Source organism: Condylura cristata, unplaced genomic scaffold (assembly GCF_000260355.1).
Source record: "Condylura cristata isolate star-nosed mole 26May11 unplaced genomic scaffold, ConCri1.0 scaffold00003, whole genome shotgun sequence".
Lineage (NCBI taxonomy): Eukaryota > Metazoa > Chordata > Mammalia > Eulipotyphla > Talpidae > Condylura > Condylura cristata.
The window spans coordinates 30,082,056-30,093,741 of NW_004567104.1; the positions used below are offsets into that span (position 1 = coordinate 30,082,056).

General features: G+C 46.5%; 1 protein-coding gene across 1 annotated transcript; it reads right to left on the bottom strand.

Annotated features, from left to right (window-relative positions):
• Positions 1-431: 431 nt before the first annotated feature.
• On the bottom strand, positions 432-7,556 carry MUC20 (mucin 20, cell surface associated). The gene is made up of 4 exons (XM_004675429.2): positions 7,481-7,556; positions 5,139-6,191; positions 2,212-2,303; positions 432-715 (listed from the first exon to the last, which is right to left on the bottom strand). The coding sequence occupies exons 1-4, from the start codon at positions 7,554-7,556 to the stop codon at positions 647-649; spliced, it is 1,290 nt and encodes a 429-aa protein (XP_004675486.2). The 3' UTR covers positions 432-646.
• Between the last annotated feature and the right edge of the window lie 4,130 nt (positions 7,557-11,686).

Here is an 11,686-nt window from a genome sequence, read left to right on the forward strand (position 1 = left end):
ATTTTTTTAATAATATACTATGAGTTATGGGGTAGAAATAATTATTACAGACTTTCTTTTAAATCTTCTTGTACCAGCATTTGAAATTCAAATGAATTCAAGAAACGTTCTCTACAAGCCTGCCACAGATAAACTAACATAGTCCCTGTTCTGAAGGAGCTCACAGTTCAACAGGCTCCAGGCCAGCTTCAGTTAGAGGCGTCTACAAGGGCCAAACCACGAACTGGGGAGCATGAAGGAAGGAAGTAGCTGTGAGGATGCACAAAATTTCTCTACCATAAGAATGTCACAAAACATACAAGTCACACAACTTCTGAGACACAGACAGCAATTCAATGCAGGATGGATGAACACAGCAGATGACAAATGGGTGATCAGGTCAGTTTTTAATGAAGTATTTGCCAAAGGAAGTCTTGCAAAGGGAGAACAAAGAAGACCCCCCCTCCTCATACATGTCCCCCAACATAGTGAACCAGAGTCCGACTACCATGTTGGAGTAAGCGGCTCAGGGCAGCTGGCCTCTGTGGGAACCCTCCAGGAACATTTCCCTGCAGTCACGAGGCTCCAGTCTGTGGCAGGGGCCCAAGCCATAGGCAGCTCTACCTTCTTCCGGCACATGGCCATGCCCTGCTGCAGCTGAGATGCTCTAGTCCCTCCTGACACGCAGCAGGGAGACTTGGATGGGAGGCTGGTGGGAGTACCGTTCACGAAGGAGCTAGAGGGCAAAGGCAGCAGTTGGCATTTCTAGCCCATGTGCACCAGGAGCTCATGTACCAAGGGCAGGAGAGGACACTGGGAAAGAACTATGAGGAGGCCACTGACACTTCCTGAGACACTGGCAGTTGGGCACGCACTAGGTACTTCATGCACACTATGTTTTTGTTTAAGCCTCACAGCAACATCTTAAAGCAGGTAATAGTCTACTCGCTTTATAAGGGAGGAAAGTAACATGAAATAACTTACCCAAGGCTACATGGTTAGGAGCTAGAATTCACACAGAATATCTGACTCCTTAGCTCATTGTTTGATCCCAAGCCTTCTACCCATGGACAACTCTCAACAAGAACTAGCTCAAATACTCTCCTAGCCTGGTTCCTGCACCTCCGCTCCTGACCTGCTCCTGAACTCTTTACATAGTTTCAAGTCCCAGGGCTCAGATCTGGCACATTCCTAGGTTCCCTTCCCACTGGATTTATGCTTGCTTCTTCTATTATCATATGTAATGAGCATTTGTCAATTAGTTGGCTGATCCTTTTCAGCCCCTCTTTGTCATGTTCCAGACACTCCTTATTATTGGAGTCCTAATGGGGTCCCCCTAAGAGCACTTCCAAGACGAAGATATTACCACTACCCATCCCATGGCAGTATTTTGTGGGCACAAAAGCTAAGCTGAAATGACCCATCCTAACCTTCTGATGATTCATACCATCTCCCAAGCCCAGATTTCTACCCCTGGATGCTTGGGCCAGGGACTTAAGGATTTTCCCAACTAGTTGTCCAAATATATCCTGATCTTGGTCCTCATCTAGATGATAAATCTGCATGTTTATTTTTTGTCTTTGGCCTGACATCCTTACTTCCTTTGAGGCTTATTCTATATGGTCCTGATTGGGCTGATCATGCCAATGAAGTCCATACTTCCTTGGTATGCTGTACAGATCTTGGGAGAGGCAAGTGCCTTGTGAGTATATGCCTATAGTAATCACATTTCCTTACAGATGGACAGCTACTCTGACAAATGAAAGAAGTAGAGCTAAGAGGGTGAGAAAGAGAAAATCCTGATGTTCATGCTCATAAGGCTGCTGGTTCCAGCCATAACTGAAATTAAAGAACCACTTCTAGTTTCTTAGCCAATCCCTTGCCTTTTCTGTGTAAGATACTCTGAGTTGATCTGTCCATTTGCAACCAAAAGTCCTGCCTGCCTGGCCGTCAATATCATTGTTCAGGAGCCAGAAGCCCTGCGCTTTCTAGGGCCCAAGGAAATTGCAAGTGAAAGGGGAAAAAAAATTAACACAGTATAGAGGGGAATGGGAACTCAAAATTCAGTCAAAACAGTAGAAGGGAAGCCAGGCAGGGATCCTTAGATTTAACTCCTATTATTCCCTAAGAAACAACCTCCTCCCAGGAGTAGCAGCTGCTCTTTGTATCCTGTAGCTCTTCCCCAGAGTCCCCAGGAATCTCTCTATTCCCCTTGAGAAAGTGCCCACTCACCTGCTGCATCAGTGTCTCTGCCACTTGGCGGTCAGTGAGGTCTTCTGGAGAGGCCACACGCAGCCTTAGGAGGAGGACGCCTCCACCACCCCCTGCAAATTGAAACAGCAGGAGGATGAAACAGGGTTAAGTCTGCTGAGGAGTCAAGATGTGCTCTGAGTTAAGAGCCTCCTTCTCCCCTCAGAGAGACGTGGACTCTGTCATGTGTTCACATGGGATCTCGCACTTACTCACCACAAAGAGAAAGAGCATAGCTGGGCTCATTGTAGTGTCTTCCCAAAAAGTGTGAAGGGAACATAACTAAAGGAACCAAAAAAACTAATTTAGTCCAAAGATGCTGTCTGGTTCCTGGAGGCTGCCCTTCCCAACACAAAATTGCTTGACTCTCTTTTATGCGTTGCCCAGACACTACCACTGATTTCTCTTTTGCATAAGCTTTCCTGAGTTGTTTTTGGATATCTGCAACCAACTAACTGACATATTAATCTTCTCACTCTGAAGAACCCCAATATGGTAGCCTCCATTCCTCGAACAGTCTTCCCCTTGCAAAGTCCTCTAATTTGTCTTCCACCTACCCACACTCACCCATTACTCAAGATCCAATACTTTTCAGAAATTATCTGTGCCTTCACTGATCTCCTTCTCTGGTTTTCCTTAACATCTAAGAAACTACTGAATTTGCCTTTCCTGTATAATATTGTGCCTTGTGCCAACAAAAAAAGAGAAAAGAAATCTACCCTACAGGATATAATATGCATGGGACAAATGTACTATTTGCTACAGCACTGTTTGTCATAACAAGGTACTGGAAACCATTTAAATGTTCATCTATAGAAGACTGTTTTAATATATTTTGGTATAGCAAAAATAAAACACATTGAGCCATAAAAAAATATGAAATGCTACTGACATAGATATGTTTTACCATATGCCCACTTGCATAAAAGAAGAGGATGAAAGATATTTGTTTATATATATTATATATCACGTATAGTTTACACATGTATTTCCATATACATGTTTCATACTCAGAAGAGGCTTCAAAAGAAAGGGATACTATTGGTAATAAGTGTGAGGAAAACTGGGTAGTTGGAAACAGCAGCAGAAGACTGCAGTTGGGGTATGTTTTGTACCTATTGCAGTTAAATCATGTGACTCTATTATCTAAACAATAAATAATAGGTCCTCCTTGGTGGCACAATGGGTTAGGACTCAGCACTGCAAGCTGGTCGCAGCCACTTCAGTGTGAGTTGGATCACAGACCCTGGAGGTGATCCACATGGCGCAGCAGAATTCTCCTGTCTCACCCGCTGCTCAGCAGTGTACTTCCTCGATCTGCCTACTCTGCTCCCCACTGTCTCTGGAAAATCTCACTGCCCCTGCGCCTCTGGCCTATATCCCAGTTCTGTATGCATAAATAAATAAATCTTTTTTAAAAAATTGAGGGTCAGAGACCCTTTAAAAAAAAAAACAGAGCAATGGTTGTACCAAAGAAGGCAAAATTTTATCTCTTTGCAGCTGTGCTGATGTGTGCCAAGGACAAGGCCATTAGGAAGGTTGTCATTCTAATCATGATAGTGGCCACAGCCCTCAGGACATTTTGGAACAAGTCTCTGATGACTGTGCACTTCCAAGCAGTATGTGAAATTACATCACAGCGTGTGGCATCATTCACAGCAAAGGAGTCAGGGACTCCTCTTTCCTGAAAGGACCGAACACCCCCACCCCAACTGAGACCAGTGGGGCCTCCCCTATGACCTCCACCAAAGGCGATGTAAGGTCCTCACTTTTCAAGGACTGGAGAAAAACTGTTCCTCTGAGGAAAAAGTAAAAGGGAAACTACTTAAAAACATATATTTCAGTAAGGTGGTTATGATTAATATTTTCACTTCTCCCCAGAAGGGCAGGGCAAGCTGAAGTTACGAGGACAGAGAGGACAAGCTGAGCTCTAGGACAGAAAGAGGTATGGAGTCTACAGACTGGCCAAGGAGCCTCTGATTTCCACCTGAGATGTGTCTGATGTCCCAGATTACAGTACCAGTAGTTTTATTTTTTTTAAAGGATTTATTTATTTATGCATACAGAACTGGGGTATAGACCAAAGGTACAGGGGCAGTGAGAAGATTCACCAGAGACAGAGTGGGGAGCAGAACCGGCAGACTGATGAATAACACTGCTGAGGGGAGCAGTGGGAGGGTCAGGAGAGGTCTGCCGCGCCCTGTGGGTCACCTCCCTGTGCTGCAGTGGCTGTGGAGAGCTTCATAGTGCTGTGCTTCAACTTGTTGCGCCACCAAGGAGGGCCCAACCAGTAGTTTTAAACTCCCAAACTTTCACCCAATTTATCTTTTTACATTGCCAACACTCCAGTCCCAGCAGGTGTATCCAGTGAACCCCATATTCAGGGCTCCCAGATGCTGAGAGGCTGGCAACTTGAGTCAGATGCCCAAATGTTGCCCCTCTTTGTGACTCTGGCTGAACTAGAGGTTTCTGAGCACAATGGTAGTGTCTTCAATATATTTTAAATAAAATTTGGGGCCTTGCAAGATGTGCAGTAGTTACTCAACTGTTAACTTCATATGAGAGCAGTGCTCGAAAGGACTTCGGTGCTCATCCCCACAACCTTCTCCATCAGCAGATGGAGAAACTGTAGCCCAGAGAGGTAAAAGGACTTGTCCTAGGTCACTCAGATTGTTGAGGGTAGAACCAAGATCTCAAGCCATTTCTCAAGACAGCCCCACAGTCTTTCCATACACTATCCAAATCTACTTGTTACAGACTATGGCAAGAATCATCAGAAGATGACTCCAGAGACAAGACTCAGAACAGCTCCCCATAGCTTTCCATTCTCCCTGCTCCTTAGATGCGGAACATCTTGGAGACTTTACAAATCCCAAACCCCCAAAGGTCACATGGGGGAAGCCTGTTACCTGCAGTAACATCTGTGATGCACCTCATCCAAGCAGTGGTAGGTAAGATTGTTGGGGTCCTCCCTGTAGCAAAGATGGCTGACTTTGAGGTCCTCCCTGAGCCGCTGGTCTTGGCTAAGGTGCTGTTTGTTTCTTGGCTGCCTTGGGTGGTAGTCACATGGCCATAAGGAACAGAACTCCTTCTGCTGGAGGAGAGTCCAGCTGAGGTGCTATCTGTGGTAGAAGTCTGTGGAGGGGTGGAGTTCTTGATGGTGGCTACTTTGGAGGGGCTGTAGACGATTGCTGAGGGTTCCAAAGGGGAAGCTGACCCAGCCTCTGTGGAGATTGAAGACTTTCTGTGTCCTGTTGTCTCCACAGAGGGGCCTGAGGTTTCTTCCAGGTTCATGCTGCCTGTCACCAAAGTTCCACTGGGAGTGATGGCCTGGGCGGCTGTTGTTTTTCTTTCTGTGGTGCTATTGGCAGAGTGTGGGGTCTCGACTGAAGCGGCTGACTCTGTGGCACTGGCTATTGACGAGTCTTTCACAGACGGTGTGGTACTGGTGAGGAATGATTTTCCTTCAGAGGAGCCTGGCCAGGTTAAGGTCTCAGGAGTGGATGGGGTCTTTCCTCTTTCTTCAGAGCTGTGATCTGTGTCTAAGGCCCCAGGGACGTCAGTTGTTTCTATCTCTATAATGCTGCAATTGATAACCTCAGTGTCAGTGATGGTGTAGGCAACCAAGCCTTTAGCTGGAGTCATGGTGTCAGGCACCAGTGCTCGTGAGGTGGGAATGACGGGAGCTGTGCTGTCAGGGGAGGAGCTGCCCTTCCGGGGCAGGGCCTCGGATTCTGCAGAGGTGTGAGCCAATGTCAAGACACCAGTAGTGATCCTCTTTGCCTCTTCAGAGCTGTCATCAGAACACAGGATGTCAAAGACACTTTCCGACAGATGGCCGCCCATGACAGCCTCAACTGTGGTCGTTGCTGTTCCCGTGCCACTTGTGACTGAGGTCACCATAGAAGTGGGAATCACAACCTTGAATTCGGAAGGTGTTATTTTTGTGAGGGCCTTGGTCTCTGTTGTGGGAAAAATGGTCTTAGGGTCCCTGGTCTCTGCTTCTGAAAAGGTACCTGCTAGAATTAAGTTCCTAGCAGATGTCTGGGTGCTTAGGGTTTGAGTTTCCAGAGGGGTGAGTCTTGGTGAAGAGGTCTCTGTGAGGCCAGCAGTCTGGTAGGTTCTCTCTAAGCTGGTCCTAACCCCTGGTGTCACAGAAAGTACTTCTATGTGACTCGTTGTCATCAAAGGGCTTGGTTGGTTGGTCCTAGGGCCTGTATTAGGAAACCAAATTTGTGAGCATGTGACCCTGGCCAAGTGTCCCAGGTTCTAAACCTGCATTTCTTTATCTGTAACATGGAGCTACAGTACTTATTTCACGGTATTGTGATGACTAAAATAAATTAAATATAAAATGTGCAACATGAGCCTGATAGATGAGTGCATGCAGGAAGTGGTGTGGTCCAGAGGTTATGCTAGTGTGGATCTAAATCTGGCTTCTACAGGTGATTTACTTAATCCCAAGGAAACTCAGTCTCCTTACCAACAGGGGGCAGCACAAGAGTGCAGAGTAATTAAAAATTGCACCTCTCTCATAGAGTTATTTTATGGATTAAAAAGCTAATGTCTGGGGATAGATGCGTTATCTCTCCTCATCCTCTCAATTTTACTGTGAACCACAAAAAATAACATCTGACAATGACATGTAGGTTCATGACTAACTCCAGAGCAGGATATTGATAATGAAATCTATGCAAGTCAGCAGGGAAGGGGTACATGGAAACCGTATTTCCCACTCAGTTTTGCTGTCCCCTAACACTACTTTTAAAACTGAAGTCTTCAAAGAAAGATTATGCATGCACAGTTCCTATTACAGATCACTTCTCTTTGTGAGAGCCCTGCCTCTTTCAGAATCCACCTTCCCCAAGGAGTCTGTGACAGAATTTTCTCACCAAAAAAAAAACAAAGTGCATTTTAAAGGAAACTCAGAGGCATTAGAATCTTGTCAAGCCACATTCTTTGGAACCAGCCCAGCTGCCATGGACCCTTTCACACTACCCTCCCTGCTTCCACACATAGACAAACCCAATGTCGCTTCACAATAATGTCACTCGTGTATGGGCCACAGCATCACACAGGCTTAAATAGACACACCGCCCTGTGCGTATTCTTTATCAACAATTGTAATACCCCACATATGGTCTTATGACTAATTATTATTAACTCAAGGAGAACTGCCCTCACCACAGAGGGTGACCCATGCTAAACACACCCAAAGCCCTCCCAGGAGAGAAGCCTTTCACCCCCTTACCTGCAAAGCTCTTGGGGGCCCCAGGCACCCAGCAAAAGAAGAAAAGGAGCAGAGCTAGGCCCCAGAGAGAGCCCATCTTAGCAGGGACTCCGGCCACCCCTGCCCTTGGCCTCTCACTAACACTTTTCCTGCTTCCTCAGCCCAGGGAGGAGGGGCGGTGCCTGCCTAGGTGTGACTGGGTAGTTTCCAGGATTCAGACAGACAACCACAAGTGCGCAGGCTGAGAGCCAGCAGGTTGGGGAGCAAGGGCTGTCCGCAAGCTAACCCTGTTGTCCGGTGACAGTTTGATTGGAAGATACAAAATCATTTTCACAACCACAAGGCCATGAAAGGTTTCACCCTCCCCCACTGCCCTTACCCTTGCTCCCTGCCTAAGCCTTGAACTTCTCTGCGTTCAATAAATGAAGGAGATCCCTGAAGGATACTCAAGCAGAGAGGTAGTGTCTGGAGGAGACAGCCAGTGTGAGGTAGGACTTTGAACCCTAACATCCTTCCATCAGTGTCCTGTAATTGTGACAATGTCCCACCAGTCAAAGCCAGAACCTCATCCTCAAGTCTCATGGCGGGGTACTTGGCAGAGAAGACATGAGCTGAAAGACTGGAAGTGTGGGCTCACAAGTGTGAGGTACAAGGCCTCGGACTGCAAAAGTGATAGGAAAGTTTTGTGATTTGGCCACAAGAAGAGGAACGAAGTTGCTCAGTGTGCCTCTAAATGCGCTAAAGAAGAATTTTGCCCTCTCAAGGGGACAAGGACATGAGCTGTTTTGACCACAGCCAGTGGTCAGACACAGCCAAGTTCAAAGCAAGAGTTTTATGATGAAAGCATCTTTAGGATAGAAGAAAGATTGCTGGGTTAGCATCAAGAAATCACAAAATCTGGGTCTCCCTGGTGGTGCATGGGTTAAAGACACAGTGTTATCAAGTGATCACCAGCCATTGCAACATGAGTTCCATCCGCAACCAGCTAACACACATGGCGCAGCAGGCTTCTCCTGTCTCACCTGCTGCTTCCCTCAGCAGTGTATCTCAGTAGGTCGGCCTGTTCTGCTCCCCACTCTGTCTCTGGTGAATACTCTGACCTCCTACACCTCTAAGCTACACCCCAGTTCTTGTATGCATAAATAACTAAATCTTTAAAAAAAAAAAAAAAGGAGGGGACTTCTTGGTGGCACAGGGGTTAAAGACAGCATTATCAGGCTATCACCAGCCACTGCAGCTTGAGTTCAATCACTGGCCAGCCAAGGAGCTAACCCACATGGTGCAGCAGACCTCTCCTGTCTCACCTGCTGCTTCCCTCAGCAGTGTGTTTCAATAGGTCCTCCTGTTCTGCTCCCCCTCTGTCTCTGGTGAATTCTCTCACTCCCACCCCTCACATCTCTGGCCTACACCCCAGTTCTTGTATGCATAAATAAATATACATTTTTAAAAGATAAAGAAATCACAAAATCTCAATGTAGGAAGGAATTTTATAGTCATATCAGAAAGCTAAAGTCTGTTTCCTGCTACTTCTTTAATGGTGTAAGGGGAAAGGATGTCCTGAATGAACTCTACAGATACAGATACAGGTTTTGTGGACTCCACCCCCACCCCAGATACTGGAGTGATACAAATCCCATCAATACCAAAGCGAGGTGTGCTGGGACCTTAGGTTTGGATATAAAACTGGACATGTGGGCTTTGGGGGTTCTTAGCCTTGTGGCTCACAGCTTGGCTCTTGGCTCTTGGCCAGCTTTTAGTGTGCTGTTGGTGCTCCAGGTCAGTGGAACTGGTGGGACACATTAAATTATGTCTCTCTTGCTCTCTCTTTCCCTGAGTTATTCACTTCCTTTGTAAGTAAATAAACCCATCATTGTCCCTTTTGTGTGTGTCTGCATTTGAATCTTAAACACACAGGTGAGGACCCACAGTCAGGCAACCCAATTAGGTTGCCCACTAACAGTGGTAGCACAGAAACTGTTGAAGCCGCAACAAGGTCTTTGCCCTCTCTGAGCCTCCATCAACAAGGCCTTCAAGGTCCTCCAGGCCAAGCAGTCTGAAGTTCTTTTTTTTTTTTTTAAGATATTTATTTATGCATACAGAACTGGGTACAGGCCAGAGGTGCAGGGAATGAGAGGATTCACCAGAGACAGAGAGGGGAGCAGAACAGGAAGATGTACTGAAGTACACTGCTGAGGGGAGCAGCAGGCAGGTCAGGAGAGGTCTGCAGCGCTGTGTGGGTCACCTCACTCCTGGCTGGAGATTGAACTTGTGCTGCAGTGGCTGCTATAGTTTCTTAGTGCTGTGCTTTAATCTGCTGTGCCACCAGGGAGGGCCTGCAGTCTGAAGTTCTACCCTGGGCATATAACAGTCTTTCAGAACTTCACCCTGCATTGGATAAGGACTCTGCTGCCCCGAGGAGGGGGTCAGGCCAGTCATGTGGTAAGGCTGAGGGGTGTCCATCTGGGGCACACTCAAAACTAAGGTTTAGGGATTTGGAAGCCAACTAAACCGTTAATTAGTAGTGTATTCCTGACAGGTCGAGTATCCGTCCTCCATTCAATCTCAGTCCCCTTCACTTTATAACATGAGAATTTCAGGAAGACAAGGAAACCTAAGCACAGCAATGATCCCAATTCTGATGGACCTTGTTTAGTACCATGTGGTCTAGTGGGAGGCTTCCCCCAAGAAAAGGAAGAAAAACCTAGTCAAAACGCAGCTCCTTTCTCCAACACCCAGCCTACCTGAGCCACCTCTCAGGCCCACCCAGGCTGAAAGGGACTTCCTCATTCCAACAGCCAGTGACTTAATCATCAGAAGTTTTCCAGGTGCCTTTTTCATTCCCCCCACCCATACCCCATACCCCTTCCAGCCCCTCTCTCCCATTTCCTTTTCCTTTCAATCATTTAAGTGATCAACAGCTCAGTTCCAGCCCAGTTGCCTATGATGAGATCTAACCAGGAAACTGCTGGAAAGGAACCCTGGCCGAATGCTAGCCTGGGTCTGCTCATTTTTTTTAAGAGTTATTTATTTATGCTTACAGAACTGGGGTACAGGCCAGAGGTGTAGAGGATGAGAGGATTCACCAGAGACAGAGTGGGGAACAGAATAGGCAGATCTACTGAAACATGCTGCTGAGGGGAGCAATGGGCAGGTCAGGAGAGGCCTGCCGTGCCATGTGGGTCAGCTCCCTGGCAGGGATCCAACTCTAGGTGCAGTGGCTTCTGAGAGCTTCATAGTGCTGTGTTTCAACCCATTGTACCACCAGGGAGAGCCCTGGGTCTGCTGGATTTTGTCTGCTCCAATTTTCCTCTGCATCTGGGTGTATCCAAGCTTGGCACATGACTGTCCTGGGGCCATAATAATCTTATCTAGAATGTTCCTGGACCCACCCACCCCCACCCCCTTAGTCAACTTAGCTCTCACCCTAAATAAGCATAGGGGGTTAGTTTTGATGTAGTTTTAAAAGTTGATGGGCTTGGAGTGCAGGGTCCTTGGGTTCACTGGGGAAGTTTTCACCAGAGCTCTCCTTTTGGGGGCACAGAGCAAGTGGCGAGTTTCCCAGGTGAGTTTCTCCACAAGACAGAGATGTTATTTATATTAAAAGAGCAGGTTTATTAGAAAACGGGACAGACAAATGAAAAACACTTGCATAGACTCAAGCGGGCGGAAAGAGCTGCTTCCTGTGGGGGTAGCCGTTAGCTTTTATCCTCTTCTTCGGTAAGGAGGGGCTCATCTTTGTGGGTGGATGGCTTGTTCGGTGCTGTGGGAATGAATCTGATTCAGGACAAGTCAAATAAAGTCCAGAGCACCGGCCTGCTAAGGGCCTGGTAACAGAGCTGACTTGATCAGAAGTCCTTGAATTATAAAGATTTTGTAAAGATTTTGTAGGGTGAACTTTATTGTATTTGTTTATTGCTGCTAAGTTTTTTGTAGAATTTTTAGCATTTTCTATGTATAATATGTCACCTGCACATAGGGAGTTTTACTTTTTCCTTTCCAATCTGGATACCTTGTTTCTGTTTCTTGCCTTATTGCTCTGGCCAGGACTTCTAATACTATGTCAAATAATGGTGGTACAGTGGGCATCCTTTGCTTGTTACTGACTGTGAAGTAAAGCCTTCAGTTTTTCCACATTGAGTGCAAAGTTGCCTGTGGCTTTGTCATATGTAGCCTTTATTGTCATTAGGTAGGTTCTTTCTATGCTGCTTTATTGAGTTTTTTTTTTTT